The sequence below is a fragment of the Coloeus monedula genome (genome assembly GCF_965178545.1).
Source record: "Coloeus monedula genome assembly, chromosome: 1".
Lineage (NCBI taxonomy): Eukaryota > Metazoa > Chordata > Aves > Passeriformes > Corvidae > Coloeus > Coloeus monedula.
The window spans coordinates 67,264,985-67,289,931 of NC_138781.1; the positions used below are offsets into that span (position 1 = coordinate 67,264,985).

The 24,947-nt window shown below is 37.9% G+C and overlaps 1 protein-coding gene across 2 annotated transcripts in view; it reads left to right on the plus strand.

The window, feature by feature from the left end:
* Positions 1-24,947, plus strand: part of KIF13A (kinesin family member 13A) — a 104,565-nt gene that overhangs the window by 68,233 nt on the left and 11,385 nt on the right. Inside the window, exons 15-35 of one of the 2 annotated variants that reach the window (XM_082302479.1) lie at positions 1,362-1,448; positions 1,541-1,707; positions 2,833-2,955; positions 6,878-7,088; positions 11,635-11,797; positions 12,426-12,566; positions 14,216-14,365; positions 14,517-14,681; positions 15,241-15,414; positions 15,938-16,089; positions 16,204-16,336; positions 16,427-16,573; positions 17,539-17,577; positions 18,872-18,971; positions 19,060-19,186; positions 20,220-20,275; positions 21,386-21,510; positions 22,546-22,722; positions 23,107-23,199; positions 24,028-24,180; positions 24,596-24,673. In XM_082302479.1, the coding sequence (XP_082158605.1) occupies positions 1,362-1,448; positions 1,541-1,707; positions 2,833-2,955; positions 6,878-7,088; positions 11,635-11,797; positions 12,426-12,566; positions 14,216-14,365; positions 14,517-14,681; positions 15,241-15,414; positions 15,938-16,089; positions 16,204-16,336; positions 16,427-16,573; positions 17,539-17,577; positions 18,872-18,971; positions 19,060-19,186; positions 20,220-20,275; positions 21,386-21,510; positions 22,546-22,722; positions 23,107-23,199; positions 24,028-24,180; positions 24,596-24,673 (2,761 nt within the window). The remainder of the gene's footprint in view (positions 1-1,361; positions 1,449-1,540; positions 1,708-2,832; positions 2,956-6,877; positions 7,089-11,634; positions 11,798-12,425; positions 12,567-14,215; positions 14,366-14,516; positions 14,682-15,240; positions 15,415-15,937; positions 16,090-16,203; positions 16,337-16,426; positions 16,574-17,538; positions 17,578-18,871; positions 18,972-19,059; positions 19,187-20,219; positions 20,276-21,385; positions 21,511-22,545; positions 22,723-23,106; positions 23,200-24,027; positions 24,181-24,595; positions 24,674-24,947) is intronic. The other variant, XM_082302480.1, reaches the window with a different exon arrangement.

Here is a 24,947-nt window from a genome sequence, read left to right on the forward strand (position 1 = left end):
TGGTGCCTCGTGAGTAGTTCCTGTTGTAAAGTTCAATAATTTGTGAGGAAGAGGTGCTTTAAAGATCTGAATTCTTTTCTAAATCCTTGATTACTGTTGTGTCTAGTTAATATGCAGTGTAAAGTCATGCTTCACCTTTTGTTTCTACTTCCATATTTTAATTATTTTTCATTCCAGGGGCACTGTGGCTCCTTGGGTGGAATTGTAAATGTCTTTGTCATTTGATCTCCAATGGCGTGTGATAAGCAGTACCTTTGTCCTTGTTAATAGTCATGCTGCTAGTCCGAAACTTGAGTATCTAAATAGTATAATTAGTATCAGAATGAGAAACTAAAGTTTGAGAGACACTTAAAAAATCCTATTTCTTCTATTCTTCCTTTAGTAAAATGCATTTGTATTTTTCTTCTGCAGCCTACAGTACAAAATTTCAAACAGATGGGATTCAGGCTTTTGGAGATAGTGTTACAGTACTGGAAATCAGTCATTTTGACTGGCAGGAACAAGGGCACATGTCAGTGGAAAAAACATATTTTGTTTTACTCATGCCTGATCTGCAATGCTTAAGTAACTGTTTTTAAGATAATAGTATCAACAGAAATTTAACTACCAGAATTTCATTGAAAAAAGTTAAATAAAGATCTGATTTAAAATGAAATGCTTATATGTTTGTATTGACTTATGTAAGAGAGACAGCTGAAATGAGAACACTGCATCTAAAAAGGCCTTTTTCATTTTACTGAAGTTTTTTCCCCTTTCAAATAAAATGGTCTGCTTTGTGACTCACACATGCAGAAGTTCAACAGCTCAATTTTTCCCATTTTGTGATTGAAACTTAAATACAAGGAAACCTACAAAGAAATACAGCAGTATACCAGATGTTCACAAAAATAGACCCTTGTTAATAATACAGACTTCATTTGTTGAAAAAATAAAACTTGGATCTAAGAATCTTTTCTTGCACTTGAATGCTGAATATGTTAACAGCGTGTTTTACAACTGTGTTGACCAAGTTGTGTCTTGGAGAGCTCTATCTATGTAGGATTTGCATACAGTCAAGTTTAGAATGTTTATAAGAAACAAGCAGTGACCCCTGTTTGAGAAACAGGCATTTGAAGAAAACTTTGCAACCAAATCACCCTTGTCTGTATGTTTACTGAAGAGTTTTACTAGCCAGAAGCAGAGGGGAAAGGTGCTAATTCTGACAATAGAAATCAGACCAGTAACTTTCCATTGTTCCTTTCATGAGAACCTAGCAAGTTTATTACCGTATGATACAAATGACTGCCAGTAGATGGGAGAAATAGCAGCTCTTCAGTCTTTTATTTTCAGGATTTCACTGGAGTTGTATTTTCTTCTTTCAGATCCTGTGTAAATGGTGCACTGGTATGTTCTGTGACTCAGTTATGGCATGGAGATAGAATATTATGGGGAAACAACCACTTCTTTAGGTAATAGTTGATGTTTATATTCCACCCATTTTACATTCAGCCTATTTTTTTTATAAGCTTTTTGTATAAACTGAATTTCCATTTTTACTCAGAATCAATTTACCAAAGAGGAAACGTCGAGATTGGCTGAAAGACCTTGAGAAAGAAACTTCCTTAGGAGAGCATGATCTGGATGCAGCTAGTGAAGCTTCTTCAGAACCAGACTACAACTACGAGTTTGCACAAATGGAAGTTATTATGAAGACACTGAATAGTAATGGTAAGGCAACCACCAGATGAAAATGTTCCTTTGGATTGTGTAACAAATTCAGCCTGGAGCTCAATGGTTGGGTAAAACAAGCAGTACTTGTTCAAGGGGCCTTTGGAGGATTTTCAGGATAAGATATTTTACAGAAAAAATGTTAAGTTGTGCATATATGGATATGAAACATATATAACTCTATATATAAATATATATATGTAAAAAAATATGTGCACCTAAGTATAAATAGACACACACAATTAGTAGTTGGTTTGTGCCCTGACACACAATTTTATCGATATGTCTGCTCTCCTTTATAGTGCAGCTGAATTGTAACCATAAGCCTGTCAAATCATCATTTACTAAGTTCTTGGTTTTGCAAGTTACTGCAGAAAAAAAGGGTGCACCATGTATGGCTCAGTTAGCTTCATCCTTCTTTTTGTATCAAATATTACTGACACCATTTTAACCTTATTAGAAAAACATTGAAATGATAGCAAATCAAAAGCAAATGCCAGCTTGTTTTTCAGTAATTGATCACTCTCAATATTTCATTTCATCTTTGTTAAAACAAATTGTGATGCTTTTTTGGAACAACACAGTAAGATATAATATAGATAAAATAATGGTATGATGTATATGAAGCAATATGGCTTTTTCATGATTTCCAGAAGGCAGGTCATAGTTCATATGATACAGTAGCATGTGAAGAAATGCTGAAAAACTTGGTAAACTACTGAATGCTTTGTACAGGTGTTTTAATGCACAGAATCTGAGAGGCAGATACCTTGGGGTTTGGTCCCTGACCATGAAGAAACATTAGATGGCGTTTCATTGCTTTCTGTTCTCCTTTCTTCATATCTTCATAGTATTTCCATTGTTTGCTGTGGTTTGCATGTTGAAATACAGCATTTACTTTTTATTTCATCTCTTCTTATTCTTTTACTTTGTCTGTTTTGCCATTGTACAATGTACAGCATGATGGTTTCATACGTTCAATGCAGCAATGCTTTGCAGATTTTTTACTGTTTTATTTTTAATGAAATTGCTTGTGTGAGTTACAGGGTCAGGTCACTTAAATTGGTATGACATTGCTGTTTGATAACAGAAATATTCTCATTATGGTTCACTCATTCATACCAGGAGATGAATTTCAGATGAATCTGCCATCCTGGTGGTCTTCAGTGTTGTCATCCCTTGTGAAGATTGTGTTGCCCATTTTAAGGCCTCAAACCATCCAATATCTGTGCCAAAACTGGGACAAAGGTTTTGAACTCAATTGGCTCGTGCATGAGGCTGCTGGAAAAGTCTGAAAGCATTAATTGATGCTTGATCTGCTTGTTACTAACTGGAGATTTGACAGAACTGTATCAGTCTACAATGAGTCAGTGTTCTTTGAACAGGGGGTCGCATTTTTTGGTTTTCCATGTGTTGTTATCCAGCTGATTGAAACAATTCTTCACAACATTCCAGTGTCTTTACATTTTAGTTCAGCAAGCCTTTCTGATTGTGGTCCAGGCCAGTTTTTGTTTTGGCTGGTTGCTTTCTGTGTCTTGGTGAAGAGCAGTTCAGACCTTGCTGTTCCTTAAAGCTCTTTCTTCCCTACTGCAGAACAAACGTTTGCAGTCATACACATCACACAGTTGCAGAAGTGTCATATCCCAATTTGTGCTGCTTCTGCTCACTCCCACATAGGTGTTGCTTAACTAAATTGGAGTAGTAAGTGATAATAAAATGCTGACAAAACAAGTGACTGTGAGGATCATAGCCTGGTCTTTTGATTTGAAGTTAGATGAACAGAACCTAGCAGCACTTTCTCAATGGTATAGCTAAAGTACCTTTTTTCTGACAGGCTTCCAGTTTGTTGTGTAAGAAGTAAAGCAGCTTTGTTACAGTACCATTTATTTATTCTTCCTTAAAATGAAAAATAAATATGAGTAAGGAAGAAGAAATAACTAAAAGACTGAAGACTGTTGATTCTATTATACATATTCTCTGGAGAAGCCCTAAGGGGGGAATGAACAGGTATTTAAAAAATTTGATTAGATAATTGTTTTATAAGCTTGCATAGATACAGCCCAAAGCAAGAGGGTTTGGTTTTCCTTTGTTTTGGCTTTTGGGTTCCCCCCTCCCCTGGATTTGTTTGAGAATTATAATCCTCTTTAAATAAATAGCCTGGCTTCTGGTGCAAACACATTTGTTTTTATGGCATGTAACCAGTACAACAGTGTCGCAGACTCCATCCGGCTCCAAAGAAGCTCTGAGGAAAATGTGTGACTTTGAAAACTGCTGTAAAGAAAACATCCAGATTCTTTCCTTCCTTCAGTGTGTTAACTTTCTTTGTGGGATTCTGTCAGATCAGCTTTGTACTGCTTTTTTGTGATGCTGGTCAAACACAGAATGCATCAAAGAAGTTTACTTTATTCCTGTATACTGTGCAGTGGTTAAATAAACAATGTGATTAGGTCAGGCAGCTCCTCATTTTAGCAAACAAAATTGTTACAGCTCAGGGAGAGGATTTTCATAAAACTTAGCAAAAGCAGCCTCTGTCATAACCCTCTTCCAGCTTGCTTAGAAAAATATACTCGCAAGAAATATTAGGGAATTTATTCAGCATCAGTGTGACTGGATTAACAGATTCCAGATGTGAATTAAGTGACATTGTAGCAAGGTAATAAATGCTGTTCATCCTATGAAGAAAATACATCTTTTTGCTCAGTGTTAATAGTCTATGATTTTGCAGGAGATTAACTGCATATGAATATTTTTTTCAGGGTCATTGAACTCTTGTCACATAAATGTGTAAAGGACTGGGACTTGCAACTTTTAACACTGTATGGAATTTGCTGTGTATTTGGCAGGCACTGAGTAGAATCTTTCTTAATTTATTTGACTTTGCATGAGGAAGCTAAAATTTTAGAACACAGAGCTTTAATTTAAACACTATTGTAGTTCTTTTGAATTGTAAAAAATCTTGTCTGTTTATTTCTTCAAATTCTACCTAGATAGTTTATAACTCACACCGTATTTTACTTTTTTCCTGTGACAGGTTTAGGGTTTTCTTTGTAAACTCTTTCAAAAGCTGAATTAAAAAGTTTTTTAAAACTGTGAATTTGCGTTTTGCATTACAGTACAAGTATAACCCACCTTTTTTTCTTTTTTTTTTCCCAAGCAGTACAGGATTATGTTGCAATTGGAAAGTTTTATACTAGGTTCTTGCATCTTGTTCCAAATATTTATCGTGGTGTAATTTGATCCTGTGATGGTTGTGATCCTGTAAATCTAGGTGGCTGAGAAGATCACTTTTGTTAAAAGAAATCTGCTCCTTGAACTCACAGCTGTTCTTTGAGCAGTTTAGGAAAGTCTCATCTTAATGAGTCAGCCTTAGATTCATTTCCTGTGTTTGCAAACACAATGGAGGGATTTTAATTTCTTCCATGTCTCTTCTCTATCATCTGCATGATACTTGATTTTCTCAAACATTCTTATCTATAACTAAAATCGGTTTGGGGATTATGCAGCAAAGCCTATGTATTTTAAGATAGTTCTGGTATTATCTGGAGGAGTTAGGAGGATAATGATGGTGGAGATGAAGATGAATAACTTGGTTTGCAGTCCAGAATTTTAGAATTTGGTTCAGTCAGGGGTTTTTGTTGCACTGTCTGTTTAAAAGCTAATAATAGCTAACTTCTTTCTGAGAATGTAATGTACTAAAAAGTGATATTTCTGGTTATTTTAAGACTCTCTTATGCATCACTAGTTTGCTATTTGGTTGCTATTTATACTGACTGGTTTTTAACTTTATGCTTTATAATTACCATTGTGATGGTATTTATGATGCCTTTGTGTGAAGCCAGTGATTTCTTCCATGAATAAGGCCAGGCCCACAGAAGCAACTTGCTGAAGTGTTTGCAGAAAGCAAGGGAAGATGGTTTATGACTAAATCACACAGATTCGGTTTTTTGGTTTTGTGAGTTTTTTTGAGTGGCACACCTCTAGTTCCAAAGTGGAACAGTGTAATTAAATCTAGGTTTATTTTTCTCCCTCCTTTGTGACAGACTGGCATCCGTAAAAGTTGTAGAAGCACTTTTTACTTTTTTTTTTTTTTTTTTTTTAGTATATTAATGAAATGGACGAGATATCACAAACAGTTATTTTAGAGCTGACATTTTTTGCATTTGAAAATCCTGGCGTGTCCTAGAGCTGCAGTACTGCTTCCCCTAACAGTCCACCACTCCAACTTTGGAACTCCTCTCCCTTCCTCTTTTGGTGTACAGAATCATCAGTCGGTGCTGTGGTGTGCTCTCACTCAGTCATCTAGATTGGTCTTCTTGCAAACCACTTTTTTTGCTGTATTTGAGCTTTTAGAGATGTGTTCATGAAGCAGGTATATATAGTGGTAATACATAGAGCTTACTCTATTAAATGGCTCTTTCAGAGGCACAGGCTGGCATTGGACCTAACCCCAGCAACAGACAGAGTAATGTTTCATTAATTTGAATGCACTTCAGATTTATCCCTAGCTGGTTGACCCAAGCAGTTTTGTCAGGATAGAATATCCAAGCGGATATTTGTTCTGTGTTGATACCGAGATGAAAAGTGGTTTGTAAAGCTAAATGCAGAAGTCCCCCCCCCCAGGACATATTTTGTCTGTCTCAGTGATGTGCAACACATTAGTGCAGTGTGATGTGTGACCAGTCAGGCCATTTGTTTGTCTCGGTTTTCATCTGCAGCTCTCCAACATGTTTCATTCTCTGCCAAAACAGAGAAAGTAAATTGCTTTTTACTTCCTTAAGTCGTTTCCTCCTCTGGTTAACATCATCTTCCCTTGTGTTTTGCTTTGTTTTCTTATTAATTAGTTTCCTTTTCCATCTATTCTTTTTTTCCTACTGGGATTCTGGAATATATTATAACTATACAGCACATAAATACACAATGGACGAGGGTCTTAACCATTGTTCTAGCCTTTTGCATGCCATTTGGGTTTTGGTTTGGTTTTTTTTTTTTGATTTATCTATTTAATGCAATATTTAATAATTTGGCTTTTGTTTTGGGGTGCAATTTGTGTTTGCAATGACTCTGGGGTATGTTGATTGCTGTTAACAACTAAATAATGGGTGTTCTGTAATGTTGAAATGGTGTTTTCACACATTTCCTGGATTTTTTTTTTTCCCCCCCTTCTTTTTAGACCCAGTACAAAATGTGGTCCAGATCTTGGAGAAGCAGTACTTGGAGGAGAAGCGGAGCGCTCTGGAGGAGCAGCGGGTGATGTATGAACGCGAGCTGGAGCTGCTGCGGCAGCAGCTCTCCCCAGAAAGGCAGCACCAGCACGGCAGTGACAGGCTCTCCTACACTGCTCAGGCTGCACAGCAGAAAGTGAATCTCTGGACAGAGGAGAGGTGAGAATACTGGAGTTAAAACAAACAGTAAGAATTACAAAGGGTGGAAGATGGGGCTTGAACCTGCCATCCAGAACCATTAATACTTTTTGTGGAGTTGATGTGCAGAACAAGATCTGCGCTTCCACCAAAGTGTTAACGTTTTGTTTAGGGTTGAGTTCTGATGTGTAACGTGTGCAAGATTTAACTCACAAAAGACATAAAAATTTAGCGCTTTTTTTGAGCAGTATTATAGGTCGGTTTTTGGTGGGGTTTTTTATTTTTTTCTTTTTTGTTTTTAAATTTGAAAACTGCTTATGAAATGTGTGGTTTAGCAATTACTGTTTTAGTTCTTGGAAAAAAGGAAAGAATAGTGCAGAAAGGTAAATTTTTCAACTAAGACTAAGGAGTCCAGTAAGGACTATTGTGTTTTGCAAGTATACAATGAGAGCATCACATTTTGCAATAAAAAACCATAAAAAATAGAGAGAATGGGGATCCGTATATGTTATATGTATGTATTTCTAATTGTAAGCCCTGCTTTAGAAGAGAATTGCTCTGGCTGAGCTGCTTAGGAAGTTAAAGGCTTGCCATGAGGTAAACTGGCCTCTTTGCAAAGGAATAGCATGGCACCTGACTGCAGCCTTGGTGGAAGACCATCTTGAGGTTTGCAGGAAGAGTTAAAATCTAGGAAGATGTGAGCAGAGTGTTTGCATTTTGACAATGAGAGAAGCTTGCTCTTGGTATCATTGAGGAGAGAAGGATGCCAGCTTCGTGGAGAAAAGTTTAAGGGGCAGCAACCAAGATGATTTAAGTTTTATGAATACCAGTGAGTATTCTGTCATGGGTCTAATTCAGCAGGAAGAATGCTTAGATGGTCTAACAGGTTTCTTGTAAATTTCTTTCATCTGTTTCCTTTAAAACAGAAGCTTCCTTATTCACTCAGTGATTTTTTCTATATGTAGTGAGTTTGAGTGCTCTTTTCTATGTAATTATTTTTGCTTTATTCTTCACCATTAAAAAACCAAATCCGTTTACAAGAGGGATCTAAACCAAGATAGTCAAGATTGTTTTGCAGCTTTCAAGTTGGGAGTGTTAGAACAGAACAGATCTTGGTTTAGTTTTTGTGCAAGATTTTGTTTTGTAATTTCTGCCCAGTTTAGCCTGGGAAAAAAACCTAAACAAATAGCTAACTGTTGACCAGCAATGACTAGAATGTTTTTCATGGCAAGTGTAGGGAGAAGTAGTTCTATGATTCAACATTAATTAAAATAATTGTTTGCCCCTGTAAAAGCTAAAACCAGAATCATTTGGAACTGAATGTAAAAATGTTGCAGAGTCGTGGCTGGGATTTGCAGGTTCTTTTAGAGCTGCACAAGAAGTGCAGAGTGAGAAACATGTTAGCTGGAGCTCTTTCTATTCCGAACTGCTTTGAGCACAGCAAAGCCATCAAGAAATCATTGATAATGCACTGAAGTAGCAGAGAAGAGAATGGGGCTTACTGGCAAGGGAGGCAGTACCTCTAAAAAGATGCAGCAGAAGGGAAAAGGAAGGAGCCAAAAGCATGCCTGTCCTTGAGAGCTGAGAAGAAAAAATGGTAATTGATTTGCTTAAAATTAACCCCCGTCACCATGTAATAATGTAAAAAAAGAGAATCTGGAGTGATACCAAGGCTAAGTGTTCTGTCAGCTTTTACTTCTCAGTCGTTCTTAGATGTTTCTGAGGAAAAGCTGTGCTTTGAACAAGAAGTTTTGCCTCTTAATTCCATGGGTGAATGCTTTACTCTGTATAATATAACTGTTGAACTGCTTGAAGCCTGTATTTTGCTGCATTGTAAAAAAGAGGAGAATGGTTTCTCTTTGGAGTGATCCGTGAGGTGTCTGATAATGTTTTAGTGGAACTGCCATTAAATAAGCAGTTTTCTAGAAGAACTCATTATCAGTTTCCTGTCCTCCAGAAGATTCTCTTAGGTATACTTTGTATTTATTTATAGTTCTAGAAGAGGTTTTGGCTGCTGAAAGAAGAGGAAAAAAAAAGAATCTTCTTAAATAAGAAACCAGAAAAAAAAAAATCTTTGAGTGGTTTCTGCTGTAAAAGCATGGCAACATGTTGCTGAGAGGATGTTTACCAGCCAGCTGGCCAGAGGGCAAGAAATCCAGGGAAGAATGGGAAGACTGGATGTGAAAAATGTGCAAAAGTTCCAAGAGTCTGGATTGCAGGGGATTTGATTGGTGCAGTTTTAGCTGTCTCTCTGTTGCCATTGCAAATGAAGCTGAGCTCTACTGGATCAGCCAGCAAAATTAATTTGATAGGTATCAGATGTGGGCACGTATCTGTCAGATCAGCTGGAACACATTGCACAGAGGTTATTCCAGCTTTCTGCTGACTGTGGAAGGACAGATGATACCTGGCCTGGTGTTAAATCCTGTTGGCATAAAGTTAACCCATTGTAACTTTGAACAAATTTTATTTGTTGTGGTGGTGGTGTACTGGACCAGGGGTTTAGCCCAGCATATCCTGTGTCTGGCATTGGGAACCCCGCAGACTTGCAATGATACCTTGTGAGTGTCAGTTGTTTCTCCTTGTCTGGCTTAAATGATTGTTTCAGGATTTCATGTTCAGTGAGTATTTGCTCAAGTTAATACCCTACTGGAGCTTGTCATATGTTTCATGTAGTAAGAACTAATAAATCCTATCTGAAATTTTTTTTTTGTTTAACTTTCTGGAAGGGTTCTGGCACAGCTGTATCTGGAAAAACACAACTGTTGTAAGAACTGCCCATAATAAATGGTTGAGTTACTTTTAAGTTCTTCTTACAGTCTTAAAACATTCCTTTCTCAAGAATCTAGCTAAGATTGGTGTGGGAGACTCCCAGAAAGCATTCCAGTTGTTGGTGTCCCAGATTAAGGAAGCGGCTGGCTGTAGCTGGATCCAATGGCTCTTACAGCACTTATATGCAGATCAAAGCTGCCTTCTGTTTCTCAAGTTAGGCAGTTGTCTTGCAGTGGCTGTAGGTGTAGTGCACTCTCAGTATCAAATACTTTTCTTTTGATTAATTCTTGACTACCTTAATTTTCTGTGTGAGTCCAAAATTATAGCTGTCTGTGGAATGTGTCACTTGCATGGTCTGGAATTGCTTATTTAATTTTGATAGCCTGGATAACAGAAGCAAGAGGCAGAGGGAAAGGATTTTTCCATCTAATTCTAGGAGAAGATATGGAGGAAGTTACTAAAAATCCATTGGTAGTAGCAGCTATTTAAGATCCAATAAAACCCACCACTGTTGCAAACCTAGGCTGGATATGGGAGAGAGGGAGAAAGCTGCATGTTTTAGCATGTTGAAGGCACCAAAATTCAGCTTGCTAACACTGCTGGTTGTTTACAGCTGTGGTCGTGGTATCAGAGGACTGTCAGAGTGCAATTTGAATTAGCCATTCTTTGGGATTTTTTGGAAAAAGATAACCACTCAAATGGAATTCTGTTGGTGACTGAGAGGCATGTTAGCAGCAGGCAGACTTTGACTGTATTCATAGGAAAGCCCTTGTTCCTCCTACAACTGTGTATAATGTAAGGTGTTTTGTAGAAATGAGAAGTGTATGTGCTCAACATGTACCATATTTCAGTAGGACTTTGCATGGAGAGGCTAAAAACATCATACAGGGGAGAGCTGGTGACTGAAATATCTGAAGTTTGATGATGAGTTTTATAAAGGTGATGAGACACAGTAAATTCTGTTGGATTACAAAGAAAGGCAGAATGAGCTTTGCTCAGAGGATAATCGTGATAATTTTAAAAGGTAACTGAAAAATGAGAATCTCAGGTGAGGACATATCCTAGTACACAGGTGTATGTATAGTATGTGTCATAGCAGGTTTGCCAGGTGTTACATTAGAGTAGATTTGCTCAGACAGGCCTGAGAAACTTCTTTGGAATTTGTCCAGAAACTGAGTGCACAGGCTTTAACCTGTGCTCATTCATCTGTTACTTAAAAGATACCTTGGGTAAATAGGATTTAAGGTTTTTTTATTTCTATTTTTTTCATGTGTATGCTTGAGTAAGTGGAGGGTGGTCTGTGGTCTGTAACACTGCAAAGCCCTTGGTGTGATACAAAGCTGTGGCCTGCAGTGACTGCAGGTTCTAACATCACGATCGCAGGAAGAGCAGGTTTTATCAAGATGAAGTCTCACATGTTGGGACTGGTAGATTCTGTGGAACAGGACTCCAGATTAAAGACAAAACCAGCTGCAATTATTTCATTTCTTGAAAATGCGAAATGCCCTCGGGGCTTTAAAGAAATCATCACTTTACCAGCTCCCATATTACTGTGTCCTTCTATTTGGACATCACCGTACTAGACGTGCCTCAACAGTAATTTGTTTGTTTAATATGTGATCACTGCTTTTCCTCAATAAAATTGTCTGAGTGTTCTGTGTTCCTTGACACAGTGCTACGCAGCATGTCCTCTTAAACTTGTTTCAGAAAAGTCTTTGTTAGCACCTCTATTTGCAGCTTTCCAATAATAGAAATAGGTTTCTGTGTATTTTTCATGTTACCTACTGCACCACAGGGATGAATTGTTTCGACAGAGCCTGGCTAAACTTCGAGAGCAAATAGTAAAGGCAAATACTCTGGTGAGAGAAGCAAACTTCTTAGCAGAAGAAATGAGTAAACTAACAGATTATCAAGTAACACTTCAGATCCCTGCTGAAAACCTCAGTGCCAACAAAAAGGTAATGATAACAAAGAATGCTGGAAAATGTAGCTTTGTGACTAAACTATGTAGCATTCATCCAGCTTGAGCCCATAAAATGTTACTTTTGTTAGATTATGCCTAGGCAAAATAGAAGTACTACCTGACTAATATATTGAAAGTGAGTAATTAAGTAAAAATGGCAGAGCATTAAGTATGCCTCATGCTGTTTTCAAGTGTATGATCACCATATGTGCGTGCAGATTATGAACAGACATTTGTTCTGTTGCTGCAGAACCTGCATTTTAGTTATGTGTGCAGAAATTAATGGGTTTTGTTACAGTTTCCTACAATTTCATGTCTTAAAGGGTTTTACAGTGCTGCTGTAAATATAATAGCAATTAGGATAATATGCTTGTCCTAAGGGCTTTGATTGAGTGTGTTAATGTTCCTGTGGGAATGGTCACTGTTTGAGAAGGATGAAGGGATCTGGATCCTCAGAGATGTTTAGGCCATGCATTTTCTGAGGACGGAAGCAGCATGACTGCCATGCAAAGAGAAGCTGCATGTTCTGTATTTTATTCCTTTCTAGGAATGCAATTTGAGTGAAGAGTTAAACCACTTAAATGCACCTTTCCTACACTGATGGTTTTTTTCTTCTGATTTAGAGGGGTGCAATAGTAAGCGAGCCTGCAATTCAAGTGAGAAGAAAAGGAAAAGGTACTCAGGTGTGGACTATTGAGAAACTAGAGAACAAATTGATTGACATGAGAGACCTGTATCAAGAATGGAAGGAGAAAGTTCCTGAGGTATCTTACATATTTTCAAAATGGATCAAAGATTGAGTTTTTCTTTAAACCCCTTTTAATATATTGTAGAGAACAAGTGCAATGACTTTGTATATGAAAGGTTAGGGTACTGTGTTTTACTTTTAAAAACCAAAACGAACAAACTAAAACCCAGAACAAAACCAGTATGACTAATACTAAATATTCAAAATGCCCATGCATAATAAAACACAGGTATGTCCTATCTCACTTGTGTTCTCAGATGTTAAGTGTGCTGAGGTCAGATATAATTGTGCTGAGGCAGTGACTCAGAGTGCCACTAAGAGCACATGTTTACCTGGCATGCAGATGACCACCAGCTCTGAATGGAAGCAGCAAGCTGCATTAGAAATAAAATTATTAAATTGCAGTCAGTGTTAAAGCTAACCAGGATGCTGCTTAGATGCACTTACGGCACAGAACATATTAGTGGGATAAAACTTGATTTTAAACTATGAAATATTCTTTAATTGCATTTGTATATTCTCTAGCCTTGAACCAGTGAAGAAATCAATTGAAGATACTTAGTCTACCTCAGTATTTCCATCAAAACCAAGTGGTGTTTTGTGAGAATTTAAGTAGCACATTAGCCTTGGCACATAAGCATGAGATTTGTCAAAAACTTGCTTGTTTACTGGAAAGAGACGTGACATTTGGTGTTCCAGAAGACACCATCTAAGTATGCAGGTAGAAGTGCATAGGAAGTATATCTTACTGTCTTGCGGCTGATAGGAAGCGCCTAAATTACTTGTATCCAGAATCATTCTCAAATATGTTTGAACAACTCTTGTACCTTTGTTACATGCTTTGGACTGGACAATGGGAATCTCTAAAATCATAACACAGGGGGAGGTCAAGCACTTCATCTGTGCCCGTTGAAGACAACGATGATTTTGCTGCTGACTTTAGTAAGAACTGACAGCACATATTTGAATACATTATGTCTGCCTGAGCCAGGATCATCCTTTCCATGACCTATGTTGTCCATAATGCATGTGTTCTATGTGCTACATAGAAACACGTAGGTCAAATGCATGTGTTGGAAGACAAAAGAGAAGAAGTGGTGAAGGAACTGACAAATTCACTGAGGAGTGCCTATCATGCTAGGAATCTGCATGAATTATTTGTGGCTGTATGGGGAATGCTGCAGGTGTGATCTCAGTTCTATGGGAGTCATAAGAACACTTGTAGGCTTAAGTAGGAGTCATCCTGCACCTTCCCTTTGCCCTTGTAGTGGTAGTCAGCAGCCAGACCAGCACAACCTGAGGATGGTTTGACCTCTTGTTTAAGAAGTATAAACAGAGCAGAAAACATGAAACATCTTGAAATCAATGGCTCCTGTGATTGCTCACAGTAAAGTCTGCTTTGCCTTGACATTGCTGAAATATGCAGGTCATCATATTATTATATCCCTTAGTAAAGAAAGGATTGTATAATGTCTCATCTCAAAGATTTTATTTCAAATTTGTACTATGATTCCAGTCTCTTTCTGCTTGTGTAACAGGAAGGAACAGAAAAGATGGGTAGTGAAGTCATTTTTGTGCCATGATCTTTTAATCCTGTGAGGTTATTTGATCTCCTGTTCCCATGCTGATGGTTTTGTGACATCTCTTTCAATATCTCTAAAACAGATAAGGAAGCTGATTGGCAAGAGAGGTGATCCTTTCTATGAAGCACAGGAGAACCACAACTTGATCGGCGTTGCCAATGTGTTTCTGGAGTGCCTTTTCTACGATGTGAAGCTGCAGTACGCCGTGCCCATCATCAGCCAGCAGGGCGAGGTAGGGCCGGGCTGGGAACACTGAGCACTCCTGCAGGGCTCCTTGTGCTGGAAGGAGCCCTGTGCACCAGGGGTTTAACAAGCAAATGGTGCCTGCTGTTTCCCAGTGAATTTCAAACTGCCATGTATGTTCTCTTTGTAATTGCCTTCAGGTTGCAGGGCGGCTGCATGTTGAAGTAATGCGTGTCACTGGCTCTGTCCCAGAACGTGTGGTAGAAGGAGATGACTCGTCTGAGAACTCCAGTGAGAGTGGGAGTCTAGAAGTCATGGATAACAACGGAGAAATTATTCACAGAGCGAAAAAGCTCTCCTGCAGGGTGAGTGAGAACACCTGATGAAGTTTATGGTTTCAGGCCTCTGTAACTATGTAGTCAGCCTGATATAAAGTACTAGGCTATGTAGACTATGGCTTGCTGAAAAGTCTCCAAAAGGAGAGACTTCTCTTGTTCCAGCTCAGGGTAGGCCAGACAGTGGTTGTCAGCGGCTGATTTAATTTGTATTAGTTTCTAGTAGATGTACATCTGCATCATAAGTACTGGTGTTACAAGGACTATTTGCAGACACAGAAGGGGAAACAGTTCCCTGTAACTATACCCTGTAGTTTGATCGCCCAGTGTAGTATCTATGGGTGGTGTATGGATTCAATTTCTTCTGTGATAAAACATTTCGTTCTCCACTCGAGCTTATCAGCTTCGTCAAACGAAACATGTACATGGGTGAGGTCCTTACATCTACATTTATATATATGCAAAATAAGATTTCCTAAATGGGAATGTCCTTGCTGCCCTTTAAATTTCTTCTTGGCTGTTGGTCTTTAATTTTCAGTTGAAGAAGAAACAGTCATATTCGTGACAACATCTGTTTTTGTCTCCTCAGGTAAAAATAAAAGAAGCAACCGGACTGCCACCTAATCTCTCCAACTTTGTCTTTTGTCAATACACATTTTGGGATCAGTGCGAGTCAACAGTAGCAGCACCAGTGGTAGATCCAGATGTGCCTTCACCTCAGAGCAAAGATGCTCGTTTTACAGTGACCTTCTCTCACTGTAAGGTAAGTATTTTTATTTTGAAATAGTGTTACCAGGAGGATCATACGTTTGAGAGAAACTGTTCAGAGTTTGAGCCTTATTTTGCTGGGGGAAGAAGAAGGAGAGAGTTAAGTCATATAACTAATGACTTTTGACTATGCTTAAGAATACCATAATATTTCAGTTCATCACTTCTTCAAAATGTAGCAAAAGGAGAAGATCTTTTAATTAGTGGTCTTTTAAATTCAGATGTCATCTTTAATGTGTGGAGAAAGATATTGTTTATATAATGACTGATTACATACTTGTTTGGCAAGCTCAGTAGCTTAAAAGAGATCACTGGAGCTGTGACATCACTTATGCAGAAGCATGAATTACTGAGATGATGAGGTTTTACAACTTTCTTGTCCAGAGTCCAGCTTTGTGATGCATACTGTATGATTTTATCAGGCAGGAAGTTTAGTTGTTTGGTGTGTCCTTACAAGCAAGTTGAGGAGGTGCACTTATTTAATATGGTTGAATGTGATTGTTTTTTCTCATTGCCAGGACTACGTGGTGAATGTCACAGAGGAGTTTTTGGAGTTCATTTCAGAAGGAGCTCTTGCTATTGAGGTGTGGGGTCACAGATGTACTGGCAATGGCAACTCTGTTTGGGAAGTTGATTCTCTTCATGCAAAAACTAGGACACTGAGAGACAGGTACAAATAAATTACAAATGAACCCATCCATCAACTTTCTAAAAGATTTTTAATACCTGTGCTGCACAAAATACTTTGAGGCAACCATGAGTTTTTATGGGGATGTCTTTTTAGATGGAATGAAGTAACTCGAAGAATAGAAATGTGGATTTCCATACAAGAATTGAATGAGATGGGTGAATACACTGCAGTTGAACTCCATCAGGCAAAAGATGTAAACACGGGGGGAATTTTCCAGCTTAGGCAGGTACATATCTTTTGCTTGCCATCTTATTCATGCTTAAATTGATTTTTAAATTTTATTCTTAGTTTCTCTCTACCTCAATTTCCTGCTTAGGGTCATTCTCGCAGAGTTCAGGTGACAGTGAAACCTGTGCAGCATTCGGGAACGTTGCCTCTCATGGTAGAAGCAATTCTTTCAGTCTCTGTAGGGGGGGTGACTGCCAGATCAACCAAACTGCAAAGGGGCTTGGACAGCTACCAGGTAAGGCAGTAATTTCTCATTTTGATGTGGTTCTGCTGTTCTAGACCCAGCCTGACATAATTCCAAAAGGGACCTTAGCACACTGGTACGTGATTTGCAGTTTTACATGTGTTTGAGGTTAATACATGTAACGTGAGCACGTGGTACTAAATCTGCTTCTTTTTTTGCTTATAACTCAATGGATGAGTGAGAAAGTACCAAGTGCGGCAGGACAGAAGGAATATGGAAATTGTTTTTACTTTTGTGTGTAGAGGGGATTAATACTAGATTCCTAGTGTATTAGTTTCTCTACCTTCTAGGGATGGTGAAAGTTGAGGAGGGAAAAAACAGAAAAAAAAGAAATTTAGTAGAGAAAATGTAGTGAGATACTATTTAGCTTTTCAAAAACCACCAAGTTGTTATTTGATAAGAATCAAAAACAGTCATCACTGAATTTGAAAGGGGTATTCCACATATTCAATATAGTCCTTAAGAAGCATAAATTATTTCAGCTGATACCACATAAATTCATATTGGAAATAAAGCATGATTTTAACAGTGATGGCAAAGAACAAGTGGAATGGGCCACCCAGGGAAGCAAGGTGCCTTTTGTCAGAATTTTTGCATTCGGTTCCACAAATAATTCTATACTTGGATACAGATGAAACTGTAAAACTTGAGATTAGTGATCTGCTTGCTCAGTTGTTTTTCTGGCACTGGATTCTGGGGGGTTTTAAATTATCTTTATTTTTTTTAATAAACCAATTCACTAATACACAAATCATGGCTGAGCTGCTAGAGTCTGTAATGAAAAAAAAAATCTTTCTACCTATTAATAAGACTAGTTATTTGAGTGTTGTGATTTTAACATTTTACAAGTTTGTGGCAGAAATATTTGTATTCATGCTTTGGATTATTTTTGTGAATTTCTGTTGAGCTAAATGCATGGGTTTTTGTGTTTTACAAAATGTATTTTCTCCTACCAGAAGGAGGAGGATGATGGTGGTGATATGGATAGTTACCAGGTATTGCTGCTGTTGCTGTCAATCCTGCGGCATGGGGCACAGCTAATGCTAATGGCCAGCAACTCTCAAATGAACAAGCAAAAGCGGCTTTGAAATACACACGTGCTGTGCATTTTAGAGGCTACCTGGGCTATAAAACACTGCTATTTCAGTTTACCTTGTGACTTCATACTCTTACAGTGTCCTCTCTTCTCTAGTACTCTGCAGTCAGCTCTCCTAACTGGCTACATGAATTGCTATGGGAATAAAAGCTTTGAAACTTTAATTTAGAATGAAAGCAGTTTCCTATGAATATCACAGGGAAAAGAGCCAGCAGCTGCAGGCATCCTTTCCAGGCAAATTATGCAGCATAGGATATTTTGTTTGTTTTCTAAAGAAAATATCATAACCTTTTAAGTTGTGCAGTTTCCTGAAATGCTTGAGTGAGAGAGAGTGGAGGATGTGAATGGGGGGGTAGATACAGAAGCTTCAGTGAAGCAATTTTGTTTTATTTGCACAAAACCCAGCTTTGACCCTGTTTTTCTGTGTGATAAGTCGCAATTTAGGCAGTATAACAGAAGACTCATTTTAAAAGGTGACAAAGAGCAGAAGAGGAAATCCCCCCCAAAGTAAAATAAATTTCAGATTTCTACATAGAAGACTTCTTTCTAATAGGCAGTCTTACAGAAGTAAAACCAGTTAGGTGAGAATGCTGACATCCCTTAAAATGATGTGTTAGGTTTCCTATCAATCTCAAAAATATAATTTAAAGGTACTAACTTCTTGCGGGCTGTTTATGCGCTTCCTGACATATCACAGAGAAGAACCAACCAGATTTTCTGTGATACCACAAAGCATGATTGCATGATGGGTTTTGTTTGCATGAGAAATCTTTTAATTGCACTGATAGCAGCTGCTAGCAATGGAATTTTGTGCAGGTTTGAGGGTGTACTGACCTGTCTAATCTTCAGGAGAACTTACGATCAACTGATGATACCGGGTTTTCCTCTTTCATATGCTATTCAAAAGTTTGATTGCCACTTCTGTGAGTAATTAGCTCATGGTGTGTAATCTGTTCAGCAGCAGAGGCAGTCACATTTTCTTTTCTCCTGTTGGAATCTGAGACCTGAAAGCAAATAAACTTCCATTCATGGGTGATGAGGTACTTAATCAGTGTGCATGTCATTTGGGGGAAAAAAGTTTTCTGCATCGTGCAAGCCATTTAATATAAATTCTGATTAAATTACCACAAAATTCACTGCCCTTTATTCTTACCCACATAGTCTAGTGACTTTCTTCTCTGTTTCCATGTTAGGAAGAAGATTTAAACTGTGTGCGAGAAAGGTGGTCTGATGCATTAATAAAACGCAGAGAATACTTAGATGAGCAGATCCAAAAGATCAGCAACAAACAAGGTTTGCTTGAAGTCTCTGTCATAAGAACTTCATGCCCTATACCACAAAAAGTGTGTCTCGTGTGTAATCCTAATCTCTTCCACTGTAGAAAAATCTGAGGATGATATAGAACGGGAAGCCCGGCTGGTGGAGCAGTGGGTAGGGCTGACAGAAGAGAGGAATGCAGTGTTTGTTCCAGCACCAGGCAGTGGAATTCCCGGTGCCCCCGCAAATTGGTACGTTCAGAAAAGCCACTGGAGTTGTCAGCTTTTTGTCCATAAACTTTGTATGCTGAAAGGTACAAATCTAAGGATATTTTGGACTTTCCTGTATTTTCCTGTAATACTACAAACTGCTTTCAGCTGGGAGAAGGTTTAGAAAGTCAGGTGCTGTTCTGAATGTAAGAAAGATTTGCTTAGCAAAGATATTACATAGAGTAGCTTTGAAATAGCTTTCAAGGTTTGAAAATCACCTTTGAATATAATATAGTAGTTTACAACTTTATACAACTGAGAAGATTATCCAGTAGTTTGATTCCTTTCATAAAAGGAGTGATTGAAAGACGGATGGTAGAAAACATGATAATGTCATTGATAAAGGGTGGAGAGGGAAGAAACTCTGATTTCAAAGGATGTTCTCTGTTTCATCTGAATTTGCAATATATTTCTCTGTAGCTTCATTTAAATCTGTGTTTTAACTATGATCTTTGGAGCTGACATGCAAAAATGAGGAATGCAATGTGTTGGGGTTTGGGAAAGTATGGACAAGAAATACTTCTCTAATTAAGAGTACACTAATGTCTCCAATAGTATTTGGGGAATAATGTAGCAATACTCTTTTCTCACCATTTTTCCCCTTACCCACCTGAAGCGTGCTGTGATCATATAGCTATAAGTGTGTTTATGGATATAAAGACTGACAGTAGTTACATATCCAGTTGTTTGAAGGGTTGCTGACCTTTATATATGAGATGACTACAACCAGTTAACTTCACAAGGAACAGAACAGGATGTTTAAAACTCTGGTCCTCACAGCAACTGCCACGTGCTGTGTGGTGTGAATTGAGTTTTGGCAAAGCTCTACATTTAGCTCTGTGTGTAGATAAACAAAATGCTGTCTGTGCCACACAGGCATTCAGAGGAGCCATCAAAATGCTGCCAGCTTTAGCCATTGGTTACAATTAATGAATATTGTAAGAAGATCTGTTTGCCCAAATAAGCTTAGGTATGAATTTGCCTTCTTTGTTGCCAGCAGTTTGTTTTGTTTCAGGATTCCACCTGCGGGAATGGAAACACATATACCTGTCCTCTTCCTTGATCTGAATGGTATGTTGTAAAAACAGATTAAGAAACTTGTGGACGGGGAAATAGGGGATTAGTTTGGGTCAATAAATTGTTAAATGGAAGAATGAACCTGAAAGGTGTAAGAAATAAACAAGTCCTGGCAATGACACTGTCTGATATGGCTTGTAAAGTGCTTTTTCTTCTGGTTGTGTATGTTGGCATAATTAAGCACAACTATTTTAGAATAAAGATAAAAGTCAGGGAACACAAGAGTACGGTGATAGGCTGTACAACAGCAAATAGCGTAAGAAAGCAAGCTTAGTTTGAATCAAACAGCAGATGAGGAAATCCTGTAAGCATTTTGATGTACAAATTCACATGTCATTAAAACACTGATGGAGAATCTCCCAGTGTTTTCAGAGCTCCTTCCACTGACATATCTCTAGAGTCTTAAACAGCTGATTTAATGAAGACTGTATTAGGGCTGTAATGAGCATTTTTTAGAGAATCTAAGTGTTCTCCCTTTGAAGGCATTTAGTTGTAAATATGAGAAGAGTATCGATATATATATTCTTAAGACACAGATACACAGTGTAAGTAACAAGAGAAGAGGTAGCTCCACATTTAAGGACTGTTTAGGAAGCAAGTCTAATTATAAACCTGAACATAGAGCAGAAGAGGATCCACAGTCCGTATCACATCCAGCAGTGAAGTGAGCTACTACACATATTTATATAGGCAATGCATCAATACCTGCTTTAGTGTATGCTTTTGGAAAATGCAATACCCTCCTCCTTCATCTGTGCTCACAAGGAATGTTTTTATCTTGGTTGGTTTTTTTTTACTATCAGTAGAGATTAGCCGGCAAAAGATCAAATAGGATATTTAAACAGGTTGACTGTGTCATTGCACACCTTTTCTTTGTTTTTTTGTTTAGCTAAAAGCCTTATGTAGCCAGAACTGCTATTCTCAATTTCTTTTGTATGCTGAAATAATCTTCAAAATGCTGCATAGTAATACGATAAAGTAGGATTAAATGTATTATGAATTATGGCTAGGCCTTTATTAGGACTTTGCATTACAACTTTGCCTCTGTATATTCATACCCTTTGATATAAAACTATGTCATTCTTTGTACATTTGTTTCATTAGCTGATGACCTCAGTGCCAGTGAACAACTTATAGGTCCCCATGCCTCAGGAGTTAACTCAATACTACCAAAGGAGCATGGGAGCCCATTCTTTTATCTACCGATCATAAAACACAGTGATGATGAGGTAAATTTTTAGCAAGCCTCCTTCTTGACAACTGCAGCTTGTGTTAATGCTTTCTTCTTATGTTTTATTTCCTACTTCTATGTATTTAATTATTATTATTACTATCCTTTTGTCTTAGAAGTACCATCTGTATCTAGTGCTGCCTTTATTTTCCGGTCTATTTATTTAGAATTGAAGAGAATATAACTTGTTAGCTCTTTTGCCTTAATTCAGAGATGACAAGTCTTAGCTCTTGGCAAAAGAATAATTCAACTGTCTGACTAAAAATCCCTTTTCCTGCTTTCCTCACACCTTCATCATTCCTCTTGCAGACTCTTAGTTCTTCAGAAAAAACTACTTGATTTATTGTGCACACTAGGCAAAGCTTAATACTTAAATAAAACTTTATTTTTTTTGTAGCACAAAATTACTGTTTTTTAAATATATGGCTTGGGAATTGTTGGAAATTAATGGTTCTGAATCCATTTTGGAATTTCTTAACTGACTCCTTCCATGTTCTGTGCCTATGTGCCTACTCAGGCCATTGTTTGAGGCGTTTCCAGAATAAATGGGACAGCAGAGTTGGGGAGAAGGGAAACGGAAGGAAAAAAACCCCATTCTCCAGAACAGATGGAGGTTTATTCTGTTGGGAGCTGTTATAACCTAATCCAACATAGATGGAAGATTTTACATTGAAATTAATATACTTTTAATATAGTAGCAGTAGGATTTGTATTGCTTTATCCAGTCTTGCTTCTGCTTTCCTTTCTGTCTCCAGCCGTGTGAAGACTTTTTTTTTGGGTGGCAGGGTTTGCACAGTGCAGGGATTGTGGTCATGATTGTTTGCCCCAGTATCTTAACACCTCTTTTTTGCTTCTTCTGATAAATTCCTTGTTACGAAAAGGAGGTTTGACTCCACTTTGTTCAATGATGCTGATTTTTCTCTCATTAAGGAATTGTTTTACTTCAGGTTAAATCATTGCAAATGATACGTGTTGTTAGACTAATAAAATCTTTGATTTCCCTTTCCTTCCTCCACTTAATTTGTCTGCATAGGTTTCAGCCACTGCTGCCTGGGACTCTTCTGTCCATGATTCAGTGCACCTGAATAGGGTAACTCCTCAAAATGAGAGAATTTACTTAATTGTGAAGACTACTGTGCAGCTCAGTCACCCTGCTGCAATGGAACTGGTATTACGCAAAAGGATTGCAGCCAACATTTATAACAAGCAGGTAGAAAGTCCATATATATTCTTTTATTCCTTGTTTTGTTTCATATTCTTAATTTAATGAATGTGCTTTCTTAGCTGCTTGCTTAATTTTATGAGTCTTACAAGAGGTAAATGAAAACTAGGTTTTTATAGGTTGCAGTGAAGCTGTGTACTGGTATATTTCTTTGAGCTGTCCATTTTTCAACTGATTGAACTTAGTAGTGTTGTATATCAAGCACAGTGCTGTAAAGAGTGCTTAAAATGTCATAAATACTAGAAAAAGTAACTTAATAAATTATGATTCTGATTGCCTTTGTAATCAGATTTGGCATTGCACCTTTTTATTTCTTAGGATGTCATAAATAATAATTATCAAAACAGTAACTGAAAATTACTTTGTTTCTAGAGTTTTACCCAGAGCCTGAAAAGGAGAATATCCTTGAAAAATATATATTATGCCTGTGGAGTGACATATGAAATAGTATCCAATATACCAAAGGTAAATTATACTGTGTTTCTCTGGCAAATTCACAGAAACCAATGGAATTGACCTACTGCAATGGGTGATACTGATTAGAAAGTAAATGTCGTGCTTTGCTGATATGAGGCAGCTTGCCAAAGTTGGATATACTGAAGTTCAGTGTGAGATCATGTTTATCTTTAAACAGTTGAAAACTGTGGGGATTTATTTTCTCTTCCACTGTGTTTAACTGAGTTTTTGTAGCAGTTATTTTTGAAAGCCCATTAGTGTCTACAGGGAAAATATAGGGGGTACTCCGAGGAATGTTCAGGTCTGTGAAACAGAATAGCTGGGAAGTTGAGTTCACAGGAATATAAATTACTTTTTATAGAAAAAACTCATACAAGTTGTAAATGTACTATAAGATTTATTTTAAAGGTAAACAAACTGGACAAATGAAAACATAAATAGTCTTGTCACCATGTAATTGTCACCTTGTTGCAGTACTACTTAAATTTTAAACTCTAGGGAAATCACAGAATATTTTAAGATTTGGGAAGGAAATTATATTTCCTTGCCTAGGAAGTTGTCATTAGTTGAGCCTTAACATACACAGTTTCAGGTTATATATGCATTATTTCTGGAAGTGCATTTACTACAGCAAATGCTCAAAACTTCTCCTAAGCTTGATCTCTTCAGCATCATTTGCATCTCTATTGAAAAGCCCTGCATCATTGTAATTAGGTTTGCTGCTAAGTTTGAGATGCCCAATTCAAGTTAATTTCTGGATTGAACTGGTCTGAAAAAGTGAACTAACACAATTGGCTTTACTTTTTGAAACCTTCAATGGTGTAACTTGTACTTTAGGCTACAGAAGAAATTGAGGATCGTGAGACCTTAGCACTGATGGCTGCAAGGAGTGAGAACGAGGGCACATCGGATGGCGAAACCTACATTGAGAAATACACACGTGGTGTGCTGCAAGTGGAGAACATTCTGAGCCTTGAACGACTAAGACAGGCAAGGAAAAAGCATTTCTTGCAGCCTTTGTGCTAGATTATGAGAATTCAAGAAGAGATGATTGATCTTTTAAAAATACTGTGTTACTTTTTTTTTTTAGTTGGGGTTTTTATTTTTGAGATCGTTGGACAGATAAATGTAAGACTAAGTTACTTCTGTGAAATGGAAATTCCCAGTGGCAGTGGATGTAGTAACTAAAGCTGGCAATGCTGTAGTACTCAGAACCTGAACAGGCAAAGGGCAAAGGATGAATTGCAGACAGAAGCTTTGGTGGTTGTGTGTGCAAGTTAAGATTTGTGAATGCAGGCCCTGATTGCTGCTGTTAGCTCCACTGAAAAACAGTCCCTATCCTGCTAGCTCAGTTCTCCTGAGGAGACCATGGCATTGCTGTTAGTGTTTTGTTCTCTTTACACAGGCAGTCACCGTCAAAGAGGCTCTCTCCACCAAAGCCAGGAACATCCGCAGGAGCATCAGCACTCCGAATGTGCACAACGTAAGGACCCTTCATCATCCAATGCATTAGCCCTGATGGGGCAGGGGGCTGCTCTCTGTGTGCTGATGTAATGCTTGCACAACGAGATACGGTGATGATTACTCTGTGCTGGGACTAACCAGCCTATGGAAAGCGGTCATGAAGTGAAACCCCTCCCCACCATCCTAGGAGATAACAAAATTAACAGGGAAATGGGAGGGTTGGTTGAAACTCTTCTCCTTTTATGAGGATATCCATTTAGGAAGTAGTTCACAATGACAACTGCCCTGAGTCA